Source organism: Rhipicephalus microplus, chromosome 1 (genome assembly GCF_043290135.1).
Source record: "Rhipicephalus microplus isolate Deutch F79 chromosome 1, USDA_Rmic, whole genome shotgun sequence".
Lineage (NCBI taxonomy): Eukaryota > Metazoa > Arthropoda > Arachnida > Ixodida > Ixodidae > Rhipicephalus > Rhipicephalus microplus.
In genome coordinates this window covers 263308836-263329619 of record NC_134700.1, presented here as the reverse complement: position 1 = coordinate 263329619, position 20784 = coordinate 263308836, and the positions used below count along the sequence as shown (strand labels likewise).

The following is a 20784-nucleotide window of genomic DNA, read 5'->3' as shown; positions in this document are numbered from 1 at the left end:
CCCGTGATGCTAATATTAATACAGATACCGGCTATCGTTTCCCGAAAGATCTATGAATTCCCGTACAGTGCCAGGCACTTTTCTCCTTGGCCTTCGGGCCACACACCTGGACGACGACGTTCCCTGTCGCAATGGTCACAGTTATCGATCTACCATAAACAAACGCATACTGTACGTCATGCACTGACATAGAAAGCACCCTGCAAAGGCGTGCACACACCTCTATTGATTCCAAGGATGCTCCCGGGCAAAGCAAGCAAGCGAGCAAGCGTGTAGCGTGAGCCATGAGAATTTGTTTTTTTTTTTTGCGGCGTTTTTGGTTGTTCCTGCTTATTTTCTCTCCCGGACTAATATTAACTCTAGCTGTGTCAATATTTGAGTTGTAAATCCACGCGAACCTCACAGCTGAATGCTTTCCCACGCACTTTTGCAGCTTTAAGCACACAGCGTTCCGAGATGCACGCACTTTCAGGTCGGATTCGACAGTGCTCAAGGGCTGAGTAATGTTTGTAGAAAAAAAATGATGCCAACAAAACTAGAGCAACAAAAGCAGTAAAGAGGGCACCGCTGGTGCTTTTCTTATGCCACAGTGTTTTGTTCGAAGCACCCTTAAGCAACGCTATTTGTTCGTTTTCAATCGGGCGTCGTTTAACGCCTTTCGATCACATGAAGCTGAGAAAAACTCAACGCGCCGTTCGGGCACACCACAAACAGGTCAGAAGTGGCTGCTTTTTCATGGTTTTTACGCGTATAATTGTCCTGATCTTTAATTCGTCTTTATATCTGGAATAGAACACAACAATGAAGTTGTTTTGTTTACTTGTAAGTCCATTTATTTAAGTATACAAGGTGCATCACTTATGCGTTTATCCTTGGTGTTCTTGGCTAACCTCCCTCAGTGGGTATTGTCTTGCATAACGCAGTGAATAATGAAACACAAGTACACCATAAAAGAGAGATTCCTTAGTACCACTATAGAGATTTTCGCCGGCGTCTATATATCGCTGGCATGCTACTCTATAGTAAGGAGAAGGGGACGAAAATATTTAATGAGAGGGAAAAAATATGAAAAAAAAGTATACACTGACCAAGTGAACCTGATAAAACTATTTACATTTAGGGTATCAGGTAAAACAAGACTTTACTATTGGAGGTATTGTATCATTAGAGACTTTCGACAAGCCCGACGCTGGACAGGTAATTGACGGCATGATGTCTTACCAAAAATGATTAGAGCGCAAACATACGCCACATTCACTCGCTCCCTTCCCCTCCCCCATTGAGCGCCTAACACATAGATTGCTCGTATGTGGGAGTGTGTGCGTGAGTGAATGTGCCGTGGGTTTGAACTTCAATCATTTTTCGAAATGATCTACCAACTAGCCCATAAACGAGTTATCTTACATGATGCCTGACTGTTATTTGCAAGTGCACTCTAGTCCCTTTGGCAATGTCACCTAAACGTACAGGTTGTATTGTATTGTAGTGAAGGCTAACGCGCGAGCCTAATGCTGTCACTAATTATGCAGACTTGAAATGAAAATCGAGACGTCCGGACACCCTTTTTATAAGGGCGTATGATAACAAGCATCTTAATTGTCCATGAAATCAGATAAAACTAAGTATGAAGGTACAATTAGTCGTTGTGTGGTTCCAAATGCAAGGCATAACAATATAATGCTTTCGAGGATATTATGTCCCAAAAAGTATGGTATAATTGCGAGAGATGCCGTAGTGAATAGCTGTGGAAATCTGTCCACCTGGGGTTTGTTAACGTGCAAATAAATCTAAGCGCAGGGGACTGTAGCATTTCGATTCCGTCGAAACGTGACTACCGCGGCCGGGATTGAATCTTACTACCTTCAAGTCAGCGTTAAAGCACTATAATCCTCATACACCACCGCGGTGTGTGTTCGTGCACGGGTGTCGTTCCATAAGTGGCAGAAAGTATTGGTGCCGCACAAAAGCAGACGAAGACTAGGCATGTTCAAGTTGTGTTAAATAAACTACGAAGGCGCGAAAAACGTGGATAAAAAAGAAAGTACACATGTCTGCACAAAAAGGTGCCTTTTTTTTTAGTGCATGTTTCTCGTGCTGTTTGAGTCCTCTTTCGCAATGAGTTAGCAATGCGCGCAAAACTGCCGCATCGGTTACAAAGCTGTTTTTTTTTTTGTTGCAACTCAAGCATCCCAACCAACATTCCTTCATATTTATTCGAACAGAAGGTCAATGTGAGAAACGCGCGCGCTATTTGTTGAAAAAAAAAGTAAAAGCCTGCAAAGATGTGCAAAAGGACGAGCATTTATGTGAAGTCAGGTACGCGGCGTTGTTGCTTTCTCCGCTTATCGCGCAAAGCATCCTCCTCTCTATTCTCGCTGCTCTTTCATCCGTTTCTTATTTGTACGGTGTCACGGCCGCGTGCCCTCATCGGCCTCCTGGCGTAGCAGCAGCCCAATAAACGTCACAAGCATGCCTATGCGCAAGGCCAGAGAGTGGTGCGACCAAGCGGAGACGCTCTCTGGTGCGCTCGCATTAGTCTCGCTTCGTGAGCTGCGATGCCGTCGTTGCCGAGCCCCGCTCGCAATCCACCCTGTTTGCGGCAAACCGAGAACAGACGTAGAATTTCTTTTGTAGAGCCCGCGGTGCTGAAAAAAAAGCACGAGCAACTTAGATACAAGCATCTATCTCGACACACTCGGACTATGCGAGGGAAAGCGCAACGCATCTCCGCAAATACTCGCAAAACGAACGAGCATGTATACATCCAAAAGGGAACCGTTGTGCCGCGTCTACACGAGTGCTTTATACCACAATGCAAGACCTTCGCATAAATGGGATTCGCTGAGCACGTGCGCTGATGTGCCCTCATGCTGTACTTCATATAAATGTTTTTCTGTATAACCATAAATGAATATGTAAGGGTTAACCATGACAAGTGTATGTGGTTTAATTCCCTGTGTGTGAAAACAAATTAAGAAGTTCAGTACAATATTTTTGTCTTGTTCTCTTCTGACATACTTCATGTGGAGAGACTTGTGTTAAATTGGCTTGTTCTATACATCTCGAAGAACACGCAAAAAAAGAAGAAAGAAAGCAGGAATAAAGAAAAAAGTGGTGAGCCAAAAACAAATGTTAACACACAAAAAAGCGTGTAGTAAACTCAACGAAATAAAGAGCATAACATGAAAACAGACAGCTTGCCTGTTGGAGTTTGCTTAATATTTCGATTCGCCAGTAAAATCACGTCCGCTTAAAAAAAAATGTATGATCGGGTTATACTACAATGAAAAAAAAACAAGTATGACAAGCAGATGGGAACGAGCCTAAACTAACGAATGAAGATCTATCCCTAACAAGCCTTATATGCGTGACAAAAACTTACGTACGTGACTAATAATTGCACTTGCCTCGTGGATTTGGTGCCCAAATTAAAATAAGTATTTTTAACCACTAACGTATCCATTTTTAGTCATGTATACGAATAATCATATATAAGTATATGTAAACAGCCTGGAAGAAATCTGCAGAGTATCAATAGCCACCATAGGGCTCCATAAAGAAAGCGACAAAATACCAATCAAGAAGGGTGTAAGACAAGAGGATACAATCTCCGCAATGGTATTTTCCGCATGCTTACAGGAGGTTTTCAGAGGCCTAGAATGACAAGAATTAGGGATAAGAGTTATTGGAGACTACCTTGGTAACCTGCGCTTCGCCGATGACTTTGCATTGCTGAGTAAATCAAAGGACGAATCGCAACTGAAGATTACTGAATTAGACAAGGAGAGCAGAAAGGTAGGTCTTAAAGTTAATCTGGAGAAAACGACAGTAATGTACAACAACTTCGGAAGAGAACAGCGTTTCGAGATAGGTAATATTGCACTTGAAGTTGCAAAAGACTACGCCTACTTAGCACTGGTATTAACCGCGGAGCCGAACCACGAGATTAAAGTAACTAGAAAAATAAGAATGTGGTGGAGCACATTTGGCAAGCACTCTCAAATCATGACAGGTACATTGCCACTATTCCTCGAGAGGAAAGTACATCACATCTGCAACTTGCCGGTACTTGCCTACGAAGCAGAGACTCGGAAACTTAAAAGGGAATTCAGCTTCAGCGAGTGATGAAAAGGAAAAGGATAAGTGTAACCTTAAGATACAAGAAGAGAGCAGAGTGGATTAGTGAACAAGCCGGGGTTAATGATATCGTAGTTGAAATCAAGAAGAAATGGACATGGGCTGGGCATGTAGCGCCTAGACAGGATCACCGCTGGTAAATAAGGGTAAATAATTGGATTCCTAGAGAAAGCAAGCGGGTTAGGGGGAGACAGAATGTTAGGTTGGCAGATGAGATTTAGAAGTTTGCGGGTATAAAGTGGCAGCAGCAAGCACAGGACCGAGTTGACTGGTAGAACATGGGAGAGGCTTTTGTCCTGCAGTGGACGTAGTCAGGCTCAAGTGTCGCAGAGCTTGGTGTGTCGCAGAAAAGTCACCAGAATATACATTGCAAGCTTCTCCTCGGTGCCATGGGTCCTGCAGGAAAAATGACATCTTCAGCTGTTTCGTGCCTCTGACACCCTTTTTTCCAAGTTGCGTACCATCGCTACTCTTTCCCTCTCAAAACGCGGGCTCAGTTAGATAAGATTGATTTATGTCGCCGATATAACCACAGAAGGCACAAAACGGAGAAGCGCCTCGGCCAGTCTTGAAAGATCAAGCCGGGCTGTATGCAGAGTCAGTGCTTATGCTGTAAAGAAGCGTCGCTTGCTGTCTAGAAAATTCGCGGATTACGCATGAGTTACGTGAGAACTTGTGGATCACGCTGAATGGATTACGTATTGCATCCTTGTTTTTCTGATAAGTTTTAAAGGCTCTTATTTATGGAACACAAGTTAGCGCTTCACGTGCACGGGCGTCAGCTTTTTCATTGCTCTCAACTCCACTGTGTGGTGGGATAGTGGTATTCGAAAGATAAAAACACATGAGCACACACATTTTCAGTCATTAGTCAACGCTGGTTACCTTTGGTTTCTTCCGTTGAGTATATCTAGATGATGAATCACCAACTGAGCCAATCGTCCATTTTGATTCCTTTTCAAAAGTGAAAACAAGGTAACGCACTTTTATGGCCATGACTATTGTTATTAAAGAATGTAAAAACACTTGCAAAATGAAGAGCCAGGAAAGCAGTGCTTCCAAGGAGACAAAAGTTGGAGGTTAGAATTAGCGGCGCGACCTTGCATATAAATTTATGGGACAATGGGCAGATGAAACTTTTTAACTAGGTAGTGGCGTACACGGTGCTAATGAATTCTACCATCGCAAATGTGGGCACGTAATCAGTTGTAGAACGAAGCGAAAAATGAAACGTGGTAGTATGAAATGAAAAAAAAAAAGAATGAGAACGATTAGCTTGTAAGAATTAAAAAAATAAACACCCAGATTAAAAATAATTACACGGTACAATAACCCCAATAGAATGCTTTAGAATTCAACCTGATGTGTTACGTGCAAGGAAAGAAAATAGGAGGAAAAGAACGGCAGGGAGGTTAACCAACCTATCTATAGGCAGCCGGTTTGCTACCCTGTGCATGGGAGGGGGATGGGGAAGATGAAAAGTCGTGATATGAGTACGAAGCACGCCGCAGTAGAGAGCCGTGCAGAATTTGACGATCTGGGGCTCTTTGACGTGCACTGACAGCGCACTAGTAATCAGGCCTCTAGCACATCGCTTCCCGTGATGGAACCAGTGACTTTCAGTGCAGCAGCCTTGGTGGACTAGGTGGATGATCACGTAATGTGTCAAGACAAAACAAGCATAAGCAAATAACAAACAAAAGTATTGCATTCCCCACAAAATGTACTCAACAAACCCGGAGAAAAAGCAACCCAAATAAAATTCTGACAATAAATTTAAACATGCCGACAGAACACAAGGCAGGGTAATCAATACACCCACATTAGGAAAAGGTTGCGCTGGCATACACAGTTATTGTAACGGAAAAATTAGCGCATGTTTTATGGATTTACAAGATAATGTTTTTCACTTCATTTCATTTTACTGTACTGGAGGCCGAAATATTTTAGAGGGGAGGAGGTAACAATACAAAAGTAAGAAAAAAAACAAGCAGCGAAAGTGGCTAGATAACAAAAACAAAACGAAAATTGGCCCGGTATTTGCATGTTAATCTGCAAATGTCGTCAAAAGACGATAGTCTTGCGTCTCGAGAGATTGAACAAAACGTGTTTTCTTAAGTTATGCGGAAGAAATTTGGTGAATGGTATTCTGGAGGCGCTGGGTTAGAGTGCCTCGAGAGTGCAGCGGAAGCGAACGAGCGCACCAAGTCACGTCACACGTGAGACATGAGCGCTATCTGGCAGTTAGCTTGAGAAACAGAATGGGCGGCTATGAGACGGGCGTGCGTGGCCGTCTCAGAGGTGATAAGTTGTAGAACGCAAGGCGATGGGTAGGTGCCACCACCGTGTCGTCTTTAGAAACACTTCTCTTTTCGTTCAGGCGTTGTATGGTCAGTGCCGCGTGATAAACGCAATCGTCCTTAGAATAACCTATGTATGCCTTTTCAAGTAAAATACGCACATACACAATATATACGTGTTGTTATGGTGCCTCAGGTATGCGCGATAATTGCTTTTTAATTGACAAACCCAGAAGTATGGACGCTGAATCTTGAGCAACATTGGTAAGCGCTGCGGATGGGGTCCGCCGTTTAGGATATTCGCTGGTGCCGTTTAGAGTGCCCGGTACTTTCAAGGGTTGACAAACAAACAAATGGACAGACATACAGACCAAAATTTTTGCGTCGAAGGTCCCCAAGAAAGACTATCGTCTTTAATATGCAACTGATCGGTTAATTGACTCCGTGGGTGATGATGTCTGTAATGGCAGAACGAAACTTTGAGTGGTCCATTATGACAACAACTGCGCCGAGAAGGTGGTTCTATCTTTTGGGTGGTCCTGAGAATAAATCATCCTTGACAGCTTCAAGTGTGCCGGTGCATTATTCCAACCTTATGGACATCAGTTTCCATGGCACGTCACGCACTGCGTGTTTCATCAAATGGCTTGAAACATTGTGTGCACATTTGTGCAGATTTCCTGAATGCATAAATGGTGGTTATTTAAATATAAGTGCAGGCTGACCTTCTTTTTTTTCCCTTTGACATCTTTCGCTCCATCTTTTGAGAATTACCTTACCAAGCTCTTGAAAAATGTATATATTCAACGTATACGTGAAGCCAGTATTGGCACCGATCTCTCCTTACGTACAGTTATTTGTTTTGTTTTTATATTCAGAGTGTCATGATTGTGCCAAAAATAAATTGTCATTGGTGTCCCTTTATGTCTTGGCGAAGGAGGTCGATTGTTGTCATTCAGCTGACAGCTTAGCTGTCCAGTGCATATGTGTGTTTTCTGCGTACATGACAACTTTCGCAGTATTTAGTTAATTACGTGCAGATGTTTATCTGCGCGTAATTAGCAAGGCTAATTAATAGCATTCAACGTCGTGCGGCTTTAGAAAGTGCAGGTGAAATCGATCGTTAAAGCTAATCCTGCCAGAGATAAAAGAAACCGGCCCCAATCCAGCAGGACGCTTCGCTATGCAAATACGACTTTTTACGGCAGTGCATATAAAAACAGAAATACTTTGCCTTCAGCCATTACGAAGGCAAGAACGTTTGTGCAAGAAAAATAAAGAAAAAAAAACATCTCAGGGACTGCGGAGGTGGAAAGGGAATCGCTTTTTCGCCCGTACGACTCGGATGAAAAAGTACGTTTGTTTTTCAGTTTGCGCTGCTCTTGTAACGTCTTCTCGTGACGTCGTCCTGGAAACCGGGCTTTTCATCTGGCGCCGGCTCAGCTGTGCCACGTTGCTCGCAGATAAGCAAACGGGAAACGGGGACAAATGGTTTGAGAAGACACCGGCGTCCCATAACTCAGGAAATGCAGACGAGAAAACGACACTCCCAGAACGCACCCACGTGTACGATGATTCGGAAATATATATGACGATCGGGCGGAGAAATGAGAGGTGGTAAAAAGAAATGGGGTGGAGGAAACCAAGTGGAGAGGGGCGGTCGTCACCAAGCAATAGTGATAACTCCGCATATAACTTTATTTTTTCAAATAAACGGAGAAGAAGGTTGCAAGGGGGACGCTGAAGCGTGTGTGATCGGAACGGGAATGCGTGCATCCACAAGAACATCTTGAAATTTCGAGCGCTGATTTTACGAGGCTAGCTACGAGACGCGCGTTTGGGCTCTCCAACTGTGAAATTTAAAATTTAAGGTATCACCCCCCCCCCCCCCCTCGCGCGTGGCAGCGAGGCTTATGACACCATGTTTTGATAATGTCGCGAGCGAAAGTGAATTCTCGTTCCGCACGTTTGGAGAGTAGTTTCACTGATGTGATTATATATATAAGTATATAGGTCTTTCGGATTTGGTAGTATACTATAGCTGCTCAAGCGGAGTAGACGAGTGGATGAAAAATAATGTTTTATTGCCTACGTTGCTGCCGGAGACCGGCTTTCATCAGGGAAGGCACGTGTATGACCTAACCAAGGCCGGTCCGGCCGCAATATATATATATATATATATATATATATTGTTTATTGCCTATATATATATATGTATATATATATATATATATATATATATATATATATATATATATATATATATATATATATATATATATATATATATATATATATATATATATATATATATTTATGTATATATATATATATATATATATATATAGGCAATAGAAGATCGTTCTTGTCTGGTTCCGGCCTTCGTAGTCCGGCCCCCGTCTGAAACGTGGTAACTAATAAAAAATTTTCCATGTTCGTCCGCTCAAGCCCATTTTTATTGCTTGGACCGCTGGATTCACAGAAGACACGCACTCATATAAATATATATATAAATATATATATATATATATATATATATATATATATATATATATATATATATATATATATAGTTCAGGTTGTGCAGTTGCTTTATAATCGTAAGTGCACGGTAGGCGAAATTTGACTTAGTTCACTCTTCTTTCTTTCAATTCTTATGTCTCTCTAATACTTCAAGAATATGTTCTGCATATACTTGTAATACTTCACGTGTTCCTGTAACACACTTATCATCTGCGCACTCCTAAGTTGGCTTGGAGATAAGGTGCTACAGCAACGCCACAAAGCTATCGTCCGGCTGTCAAGATGACATGCATACGCGCGTACTTCACTTCGTCACCTCGCGTATCGAAGCGATGTGTGATGCGCTGCATTTGTAACTTTTCAGCTCCTCCAAAGCAACGAAGGTGGCCGCTCGAAATCACTCTAGCTAGAGTGATTTCTCTGTATTGTTTTGTTTTATCTCTCTAATGCAGTTCCTTTTTCAGTGCCCTAAGAGACTAAGAGAAAGTCATAAGTCCGAGTAGTAGGAAAGAAAAGTAGCCCCACGCTACTTTGTAGCCTGTTTTATCGCTTTCAACTCACTCCTTCGGCAACTTTTCCTTGTGCGGCGACGCAACCAAGCATAGCAAGGAATCGCAGGATGCCCGCAGGCTCCGAAGTTTGCCGCACTGTGCGCGCGTTCGGGGCGCCGAGCGAAGCCGCACGCGCGGCCCCTGCATTTTTCATGAGTGACCTGATTTCTGCGGAGACGATGTAGAGAGTATTCGCCACATTTTACCTCCTCATCCAACTCCATCGCCAAAGGAGAAGAAAAGGGTGAGGAACAAGAAGGAGGAAAGGGCCTCTGTGTATACAGCACGAAACGGTGGAAGGAGAAAGGAAGTCGTGATGTGGGTGGGGTGAAGCAGAAGACAGCCTGATTGTTTTTTTTTCGCCACTTTGTTTTTTTCTTCGCTTCTTCATCAGTACTTCGTCGTGAATGCAATTTCCTTCGCTCCAGAAGAGACTCTGCCGCTTGTATCAGTCACTGGCGTGCGTGAGGCGTTCATTCGGTGCCCGTTTTTTCTCATTATATTCGGCCCGATCGCAGTCCGCCTAATGTAACACCTCATTTGCGCGTCAGCGCTGCCGAACGCTTCTTCACGAAATGACCAAAATTTCGATTTTTTTTTCGCGATGCTTATTTACCGATTCCTCCGCCGTCTACGAACAGCTCGGCCTCACGTGGAGTCGATGAACTGTTTACCGATTGCGCGGCGGCGAAAAGTTCTGGTTCGATGCGAACGACGCCAACGCAGGAATATTCGCCTAAAGCGGGCACCAATTTGGAGCTGCGACTCTTTCGGGTACAACTTACGACTCTCTGAATTAAGGACGTCGCGTGCTCTCGATCCGCCTCGAGGAGAGGAAGATCAAGACTCGTTTATTGCAGTCATTAAACTTACGTTTGATGTCATGATGTTTTTTTCCTCATTTTATTCCTTTTCAATCATGAATACGGCGAGTTCACATTTTGAAGTGATACCGTTAAATGGGGGCACTTGTCATTGAGTTCAACATTGCCTACTCGTTCTACGTAAAATCTATAAAGACGTAGCTGGAAATGCCCGTTTCAGACCTTACAGTATGAAATGTGTTTTTTCTCGAGTGATGAGCAACAGCGTAGCAGTTGGCTCATTTCTAGGAATGCCCTTGAGTTAGCGTCGACTTGTGCAAGATGAAGGAATGGCAGGGGGGTCAACGTGACACGCTTTCCGTTTGCTACCCTACACTCGTGGTATGGAATTAAGGGTTCAAAAGAAAGGAAGAAAAGGAAAGAAAGCATTGCTAGGAAGAAGAAAGGAAGAACAACAAAGCAGAATGCAAAGAGGTTAACCAGGCACATGCCCGGTTTGCTACCCCATGTTCGGAGAAGGGGAATGGGGATTATTGAAAGATATGTGAGGTTTATCGTCCCGAAACCACCATATGAATATTAGGGACACCGTAGTGGAGGGCTCCGGAAATTTCGGCCACCTGGGGTTCTTCAATGTATACCGAAATCTGCAGCACATTGGCCTACAACATTTTCGCCTCTATAGAAAATGCAGCCGCCTCATTCGGGATTCAATCCCGTGATCTTCCGGTCAGCAGCTGAGTACTTAGCCATTAGACTACCACGGTGGGTAAAGAAAAGAGAGTATAACGATGAACGAGAGATAGGAAAGAGAAGAGAAAGGGACGAAAAATTGTCAGTAATTTAGTTGACGCGTATGCTGCGGTGGTACTACACAAAAGTTAACGGCGTTCAGATAAGCCCGTAGTCCTCAGAAAGCGTAAGAAGGGTTTAACTGACCTACGAGCCGACGCGAGGCGAGGTCGGTGCTCCAGCAGCCTCTCCACAGGTAGTGGCCGATCGTGCAATTGTGGCAACGCGTCAGAAAGTTATTGTCCCTCTGGGGCGAGTTGAGGGCGACGGCATAGCATATGGTGGATGTCTTCTTCAGTGCCGTAGACGTCGCATTCCGCACTGTCGGTCACCTCAATGAAGTTTGTATATAGCTTTTGCGGAGACAACCCGCAACCAAAGCCGACAAAGACATGAAGCTTCACGTCTAGGCAGTTCCGACGGAAGTCCAAGTTCCATTTGAGGGTTGATTTGGTGGAGTCTTGTGCGTCTTATGTTTAGGGTGTTCCACTCCAGCAGACAGAGAGTACGTGCCAGACGACGAAGTTGCCTTGCAGTGTCGGTCCTTGGCAGAGGAATCAGAAAGGTGTGCTCCTTTTGGCGGGATGTGCTAGTCGCGTTGTCTGCAGAATCATTGCAACTGATCCCGCCGTGACCAAGTAGCCATTGAAAATTGACCTCGTGGCCTGTTTCTGTGACGTGGTGAAGAAGCTTGACAATCTCGTAGGTTAGCTGTGCATGGCATGCTCGTCGAAGAATTGACCAGATGCTTGTAAGGCCGGTTTCAATTCCGAAAACACAGCCTATTTACTCGGTCTTCGGGATGCGGTGTGGGCACCACGCAGAGCCGCAAGTTCTGCCATCGTAGACGTAAAGACAGGTTTATTGGCATGGTTATTTTTTGAGCTGTTATCACCGCCGCACTGCACTGTCGGGCGCGCGTGCACGCCTGTCTATTGCACGCATGTGACCAATCGCTCAATCCGGTCGATTAAATCAGTATAAATGCCGGCTTCGCTATGCCGGCATATATACTGATCCTCATAGCATGTGCGAGGCCATGCTCTGAGGATCGTTTCTTGTAAATTTATTTTATACTAACGGGGCCTGTGAGGCTGTGACGCTGGATTGTCATCATGCACCCGTTATACATGTTATTTGAAAGTAGCCAGACGTTTCCTTACTTTTAATGAAGGTGTTAGTAGTAGCTAAGTGGTGCTGCAAATAATTCAAATCTTTCAACTTTTGAAATATAAAAAAAAAACGTAGAATGTAAACACTACCCTTCTTCAAGTATACGTGATTGTAAATATTTGGCGTGTGCATCAGCGACTGTGCAGTATTATCATTTTTAGGTGCAGTAACAGTGCAGAAGTGACTTTAAAACGCACACGCGATTAAAATACGCAAACCTCGAGTGATGCTCGTCTGCTTGCAAAGTAGTATTCAGGCGCTATTCGAAAATCTCACATGACACGTACGACACATATCCCATTATCCCCTATATATAATCACACGAGAGCTCATACAATCCATGTGTGTTCATACGACATTATACTATGGGGCATATGCCGATTATGACATTTTTCGAATGGGAAGGGATACGAAATTTGGAACCTACACTTGCGCGTGCGTTGGCGTATCGCCGATAGCTTCCGCGTGCAGGAAATCTCGCACGCCGTGCCGGCCCGTGGATTCTCACGGTGGTCACGACTTCCTGTGTCTTTCTGGTCGAAGGACCGATTCCTCTCTCTCTCTCTCTCTTATGAATGACCTGTAATGATCTTTGGCGCCTTCCTGAGGCATCCGTTAGCAGCTGGTATTATTTTTGTTTGAGCGTGCGCCAGGTGCTCGACTGTATGAAAGGCAAAAAAAAAATGGCAGAGTAATAGCCATTGTATGCACTGGCGGCACTTCCGCATCAAGCCCGGTACAGACGGGTGGATGCTCTGTGGAACTGTGTTTCGCTCCGAGACCGTGAGGTAGTGGTTCAGTTGTCTTATCTATGTAAGGGTTCGGAGGCTCTCCTTGCTCTTTGTGTAATGACTTTACGAGCACTTTATCAAAACCTGATATCGAATAACCCTTGTAGATGTTGACTAATGTTCGAAAATCAATTGATGCCAATGGTCGAGTTCTTGTGAGGTTGAGTATTAATGTTGAATACTTATGGTTAAAGGCAGCAAGCATATATATACGAAGTTGGCCTATATACGCGCGCTTCCTACCTCAAAGCAGGTTCCATAGACTGCTGATTCGAGAGCGATGTGCAAATTTCATCAGATGTATAAATGAAGAGCATTTTGCATGAAAAAACCTTGTCATTGCACGTTTAGCCCACTGCTCCAGATGGTCAACATTGTTTAGAACGTTAGACCTTGCCTTCTATGGAATATGGGTAAGTCATCAGGACCGCATGTCACAGGAAACTTCAACGGATTCCATACGTATATACTTCGTGTGTTGTCTAGTACTCTACACGCTTCAGTGCCGCAAAAATACTTATGGATGTTCCAGTTTAACATCAGAAAAACTCGCGCTTCGAGCTCCAACAGGGCGATATGTTGTAGAACGCTCGCCGATGTTCCTTCCCTTTTTCATCGTGGTCTTTTTGTCTTAAAAAGAATGGCACTGCTAACTGACGGTGCTCACAAAAGCTAAAGGTGTCTTACTTCCGTCAGCATATTTTCCCGCAATGTGTTGAAGACGCGCAGCACAGCTTTCGGTGCCTGTCAATGTTTACTTCCGTCGCCGACATGCATCAGTGTTGTTGTTTTTTTTTTCTTTTTTTTTTGCTTCCTTCAGACGATTTAGCTCCGGAATTGAGTTGCGGTCTGATTTTGCTTACAGCATAGAGAGAGAAAGAGAGAGAGAAAGAAAGAAGAACATCAGCGTCACGCGAAGGCGAAAAATAGAGCGAAGATTTCACAATCAACCCGAGTACAATATATTTTTCTTGAGTTTCTTCATTTCGCAGAAGCAATTTAGCGAGCTTGTATTTCTCCACTCTTTTTTTTTCTATACTCTGGCAAAGGCATTATCGATCGTCCCACGCTTTTGTTTCGGGACTGAATCTTCTCATTTCGCCTCTATGCGCGCCTTAAGCTTCTTCGAGACGCGCTTCCGTTTCTGGGAGTCTTCTTTCTTACAAATCCTGTGAGTGACTCAATCTTGAAAGCGTCAGAAACCTTAGCCATGGACTTATAGAGAGGACCAAAAAAAAAAAAACGAGAAGGCTGGACTTGTGACTGCGAGGGGCCAGGCTTTGGCGTTACACTCGGCTCTTGTTTGCCCATTGGCGTCGCTTGTTTTTACGGACGCGCCTTCCAGGCGTGCAGTTGCGGAAACGGCTTTTCTATTCCTCGGCCCCCTTTGGCCGGTGCGAGTTTCTATTTCATCAACATGGCCAGCTTTTTCATCCTCCCCTGGAACTCTCTGTTTCTTACGGGACGTGAAAAAGGGAGGAAAACTTCATTCTGGGTACCTATATGATAAATATCGCATCTATGAAATCACATAAAGAAGAGAGAGAAGGCGGACTTGCGAACTGTCTAAGATAAAGCAAAAGGGCCTAGAGGCTTGTTATTTGTGCGCATTTACCGTTTAAGTTCAATAACTTCGCAATCCCTTTTGCCCTGCCCGAGCGTGTAGGGGGGTAGCAGCCTTTCACATGTCAGTCCCAGCTTCTTCTCACCCTTCTTCCCTCGTTTTTATATATGTACATATAACGGGGTTTAAGCTTCTTTTGAAATTCTGTTTCTTCCTTTTTTCACTTTTTGTTGCCTCGCTTGTGCTTTCCTGCGGCTCCGTGTGTTCCCTTCACTCGAAAGTTTTCTCGGCTCCTTTCTTTCGCCCAAGGCATGTTTGATACGGAGTTATGCGGTATCATTTTTTTTAGCAGCCTGTCAGTGCTATCACTCGGCCATTCTTCGTTCACCCGCTTCGAGAAGAACCACGCTGGAAACGTCCCCTTTTTAGACGTTTGGTGTGTGGCGTATAGAGCAAGGAATCCCCGCCCATCTTCCTTTTGGCGTTAGAGGCTGCACCTCGCGCGCGCGCTATACGAAGCTTCGCGGGTGTGACAGAAAACTTCAGCGGCACGATATCTGTTTCCATTGCGGTTTCGTCGCCTATCGCCTTTAGATCGGGATATAGATATTGAATCCTTCCGCTGTCATGTATGTCTCATTGAGGCCTGCTGGGATAGGAACAGTCGTGCGTTTCGTGTATTGTGGATTCTTTCCGTGCTTCGCGTCTGCTAGAAAACATGGTGTGTGTGAAATACCGAATGTTGTGTCTGTCATAATACGAGGCTGAGTTCCATGCTTTATTTTTTTTTTTGTTGGGGAGCATTTCGCTCTTACTTTGTTTTTCTTTACTTTCAAATTCATGATGTACAAAAACAAACACAAAAAACGACTGGATGTTGTGGCTTTTTGTTCTCTACGACTTCAGGTGACTCTTTCGTAAAGATAAGTTTCAGATATCACAAAGAATGACAATAAGGGACACATGGCAGATCGCCTATGTATAGTACAGGATTTAAGAAATGATTGCGTCTCATCTGTCGCATGAAAGTGAAAGAAATTTAGTGCACTAAATACGAAAAAAAAACATTCAGGCGCGAATCATGATGCACTGTTTACAAATGCATAAAATTCGTATAGCATAGTTTCAAAGCATCAAATATTACATCTCAATAATCTAAATAAATCTGTAATAATTTATGGGTTTCAGCAAAATATTGATAATTATCTTATAATAACATATTTAACTATTTTGGCCATCAGCCAGTCTCTATTCCTAAATTAAAATGATGAAACCATAGGCCCAAATGCATGCAGTTTTTCTTTTTGTCCGTGTTCATTTCGAGCACGGCGAAATAATACTCTTGATGTTGGTCCTGAAATAGGGCACGTCGTGTGACGATTCTCCGTATTGTCACGTGTGCAATTGAGCACACCGCCGCTGAAAGGGTTATACTGAAACGAGAAAACAATTGTCATTATTTTCTTTTTTTTTCTTTTTTTGAAACAAAGCTGTGAAGAAAGCACCAACATGTTTCTCAGGTGTACAAAAGACTCTCGCGTGCAGTCAAACAGAAATCTGTGCTCGATTCCGGATTTGAGCCTCTCGACGAGGGCATTTCTGGGTCGTTTGCCGTATACTATCTAAGCTAAGTGGACGCTATTCAATCGTAGCGTAAAAGGGAATGAAGGGGTGACTCGAAAGACGTGTTATTTGAGGAACAGTTGTGCTCGTGCTAGCAAGAAGCAACAAAGCAAGCCTTTGCAGACTTCATTGGCGGGTTATGTAGCGAAGAAAAACAAAATGAGTTGACGGTAACTTATTTTGGTCGTGAATATTCTTGTCACGCGGGCGTACATAGAGCCCATCTGACAATTACGTTACCAAATGTTGTTCTTGTTGTTTTTTCTTGTCAAAATAGACGGTAATAATGCGATGGACGTTTTTTCTCTCCCTCTCTTTTTTTTTTCAGGTCACTGTCTTCGGCGTAGAGCTTACCTACCCTATTTGCCCGTACACGCCACCTGTAATGTACGATGTTTGCCGCGGTTTCCCATGAGTCACCGCTCTCTCGAGCTCCAAGACAGTGGCCCCTGTTACGTCCAGCTCTATCGCAACAGGCTCCCAGCGAATGCGTCAACATCCAACGACTACGGTAAGTTGTGATTTTTGAAATGCATACAAGTAGTATATGCAAATGGCTTCCGAAGTTCGACTCTACGTGGCTACCTATTTTAACAGATGTTTCTAGCCTTTGTGTGTAGTACTTGCGTATATTGAAGGCTACGCATTGGCTTTAGCGGAATACTGAACACTGTGTGCGAGATAACGATATAGCAAGGCTCGCGAACGGGCTCTATAGTGTGCGTACGCTCGAAAATACGCTGCCAACGTCCGTGCAATTGTTTAGTCGCAGAATTCACGCGCAAACACTGCAGACAGTGCGAAGACTGCAGAAAGAAGCTCGCCATCGCTGCCGGAAACGGGAACATTGCAGGTAGTGCCAACACTTGTCTGAGTAATTTCACATCTTGATTGCTTCATTCACCTTGCGTCTTCATTTCAAGCAAATAAACAAACCAACGGTGTCAGATGGACTCACATACAGCACGCCTAGAAATCTCTCTTAGTCCAAACTTTATCTCATCCGATCCTTCCAAATATACCTCGGATTTGACCAGCTCGCCTTAATTATCCTAATCATAACCGCACAGGTAAAATCTCGAATATAACACTAACTCTAATATGCTAAAGTATGGGGGAACACCGGGATAATAACAGAAAGAAAGGGATACAAGAGGGAGAAGGCAGGAAGCTCAAGGTTAACCAGACATCGATCCAGTTGGCTAGCCGACGCTGGTGCCTAGTAAAATGGTACCGGAAGCATGCACTCACTTCACATGCATATATGAAGGAATGGAACAGACAAGACATAGCACATCACGAAAGCTATCACTCACAAAGGTCTCCAGATGCTTCCTCCTGCGAATATAGTCCCCAGCCCAGATACCGCAACCATCTTTATTTAGTTGAGCAGTGTTGCCAGCAACGTTTTCCGTAGTTGCGAACAGTGTGTTGTAGCCCACAGCTACAGAAATTAAGACAGATTTCTCTCAAAGCGTCAGCCATTATGTCGAAACGTTAGCGAAGAGAGGATGATGTCATAGTGCACAACTTTATTTTGATGACGCTTGCTCTCTCTCACTATATATATATATATATATATATATATATATATATATATATATATATATATATATATATATATATATATATATATATATATATATATATATATATATATATATATATATATATATATATATATATATATATATATATATATATATATATATATATAAGCTTTCTTTTAGATGAATATCTCCGGACACAGTCGCCTCTCCCACCCTTATTCCCTATACCTTGTTTTTAATTAATGAGGACGAGGCGCACTTCCCTTAATTGCCACGGGGGCCAGCACACGCGTTCCATCCCAATCAGTCCTCCGGCAGGACTTGCCGCTCCTCCTCTCTCTCTTCCGTCCGGTTTCTTCTCAGTTTGCGTCGTCGCCACCCCGGCAGTTGTGCTTCGCTTCTCCCACGAGTAAACGGCGAGAAAAGATTAACGGACGCGAAGGAGAGAGATAGAAGCGCACGGGACTCGCTCGGGTGGTAAGAGATGGCTGCAAGTGAGCCACGGTTCACTGTATGCCTCGGGGTCTCGCTAGATCTTCTTTTCCTCTCCGATCGTTACGCATATTTTTTTTTTCACCATTTCTTGCGATTTACATTCCGGTCAGAACAAGAAAGCAGATATTCAAAGTGGCGACGCTGATTCCGGGCGCGGCGCTAGCCCCGTGACAGCTTTATCAAATGGAAGATCGCGTCCGAACATTCGTTACAGCGTCTGGTGAGCGGGATAATTAAAACTATCGCATCTCGACTGCCATGCTTCAGGGCGAACAAATGGCCTTTCGCTGTTCTTTGTTGTGACCGTATACGCGAAAGCACGCGGTGACCATTTCGCATGGCACACGGCGGCGTAAGCTGCCTTTATCCGATGTCAAATGCTCGCGCGCCCTGATGGCATTATTGTGAAGAGCCGTGGTATGCGAAGGCTTACTCGGTTCCCGATGCGCCTCGCTTTGGTTGTACGCCCGAACCCTTTGTTTTGACTGTGTCGCCAAAGTTTTCCCGATGCAACTTCGTATTTTACTCGTTCAATTTAGCCGTAGCTGGCACTGGTATGACGCCTGGACAGGCCTCGTACCGAAAAAATCCGGCATTCGCGACCAAGAAAGTGACGAGTTGCTTAGAAATATACTTATGCTCCGTGTTTTTCGTGAATCGATATATACTTCTCTTTTATTCGCGAGTTATGGCACAGTTGATTTAGAGAAAAAAATGTCGCAGAAACTTCCAAACGTACGTAACACTGAATAAGCGAGTGACGTCGTTGGGAACAGTAATCAAGATGCACAGTTTGCACTAACAGCCAAAGTATTTGAGTATCCTGCATGCTTTCAGCAGAAAGTGGCACAAATTGTGCTTGAGGTCACGTATTATCAATCATTTACATTAATTGTAATGACAGCATAGGAAATAGCTAGCGACCGATTCTGTTGGAAACGCGACAAATAAAAAAAACTGCACTGGAAAGCGTAAGGGAAGACAGGTCTAACCTGTCTACTTAAAATTCCTGCTTAGTTATGAAAGTGAGCAGTTAGGCTGGCTTAAGCATATTTTTTTTATTTCGAGAACTGACAAGCTATAGATCGTTTTCGCTGCATATAATATTGTTTATATATTTGGTTTGAGTACTTAGAGAACATGAATACAAAAGAAATAGGGAAGGAATAAGCTGACAACTGCAACCTATAGGGGCACAAAGCCTGCTTGCTCCTTCGGGAAGGGAAGGCAGAGAGTAAATAAGGGAAGAAAGAAGGAAAGAGACGAGGAAAGTTTAAAGAAAAGGAAAAAAAAACACGCACACACGACAAAAAAATGAATAGTCACATGAACAATGTGTAAAAACATAATGATGCAATCTACTCTCTCTCAAAACGCCTTTACTACATTTATGTAGCGAATGTGCAGTGTAGATGTAATTGTTCTTCGAGATGTCCTATACTTAATAAAACCTTCAAAAGATGACATTTCATATTCGGACCGGTGGTAAAGCCACTGTTGGTTATCGTAATCGTAAATTTCTTGTGCATTTGTCAATGAAGATATTACCATAGTTCTCATGAGATCTTCAAATAAGAATAAGCATTAATGACCGCTGCTATGAACACTGCATTATGTGTGACCATGCACTTTCATTGACAGATGTGTGCGCGTCATGCTTACCACATAACTTGTTACATGAAGACATTATTTGTTTTTCTGAGACTTTCTATTGTTCTATAATGGCGATACTCAATATTATACATTGCACTTATTGCGTATCTACACATCGATCAAATAAAACTGCAATATGTGCGTGTTGGTTACACATACCTTTAAAAGGAAACTGAATGAATTACTACGTTCATACTTATACTGGCGCAAAATGCTTACTACGACCATCACAAAATGTTGTTTGTAGAAGTCTGATGTGTTTCCAGTGGTTCAACGAAAAAGGAAAGCCGTGATGACATGGAAAGGAAAAGGGACCGCAAGAACACTTTCTTTTTGTTTTAATCTTAAGCACTAGAAATATATGGGGGGGGGGGGGGGAGTTCAGTATTAGAACTACCAAAGCAAACTGCTCTAATTTGTAGAGCTGTAGCAGTAAGGCATTCGCCATGGTCAATATCTGGGACACATATACCACGCAATTGCACTGTGACCCGAGCCCTTTCGATCAATTAACTGAGCTGTCAGCTGAAAAAAAAAAGAAAAACTATAGGCTGGTGTTTTCTTTTTTTTCGCCAAACGTAAAATGGTATTTTTTTTTATTTCCTCGCTGACAATAAGTACCTCCGTGAAATGGTTTTGTATGGGCTCTACACCGAACAACAATCAAACGATGCACGCTTTAGCAGTCATTTGTCACGGAGCAACAATTCGCATTCTGTTGTACGCGTACAGCGCACTAGTTCAAGCTTTCATTTGTTCGACCGGTGCATCACTGAGCTCAAAGGAAGCGAATTCCGTCCCTCATATG

At 43.5% G+C, this 20784-nt stretch overlaps 1 protein-coding gene across 1 annotated transcript in view; it reads left to right on the top strand.

The window, feature by feature from the left end:
- The window catches only part of LOC142815291 (cell adhesion molecule DSCAM-like), a 147431-nt gene that overhangs the window by 44506 nt on the left and 82141 nt on the right, over nucleotides 1-20784 (top strand). Inside the window, exon 2 of the mRNA XM_075894129.1 lies at nucleotides 16607-16789. Within this exon, the coding sequence (XP_075750244.1) occupies nucleotides 16766-16789 (24 nt within the window). The 5' untranslated portion in view covers nucleotides 16607-16765. The remainder of the gene's footprint in view (nucleotides 1-16606; nucleotides 16790-20784) is intronic.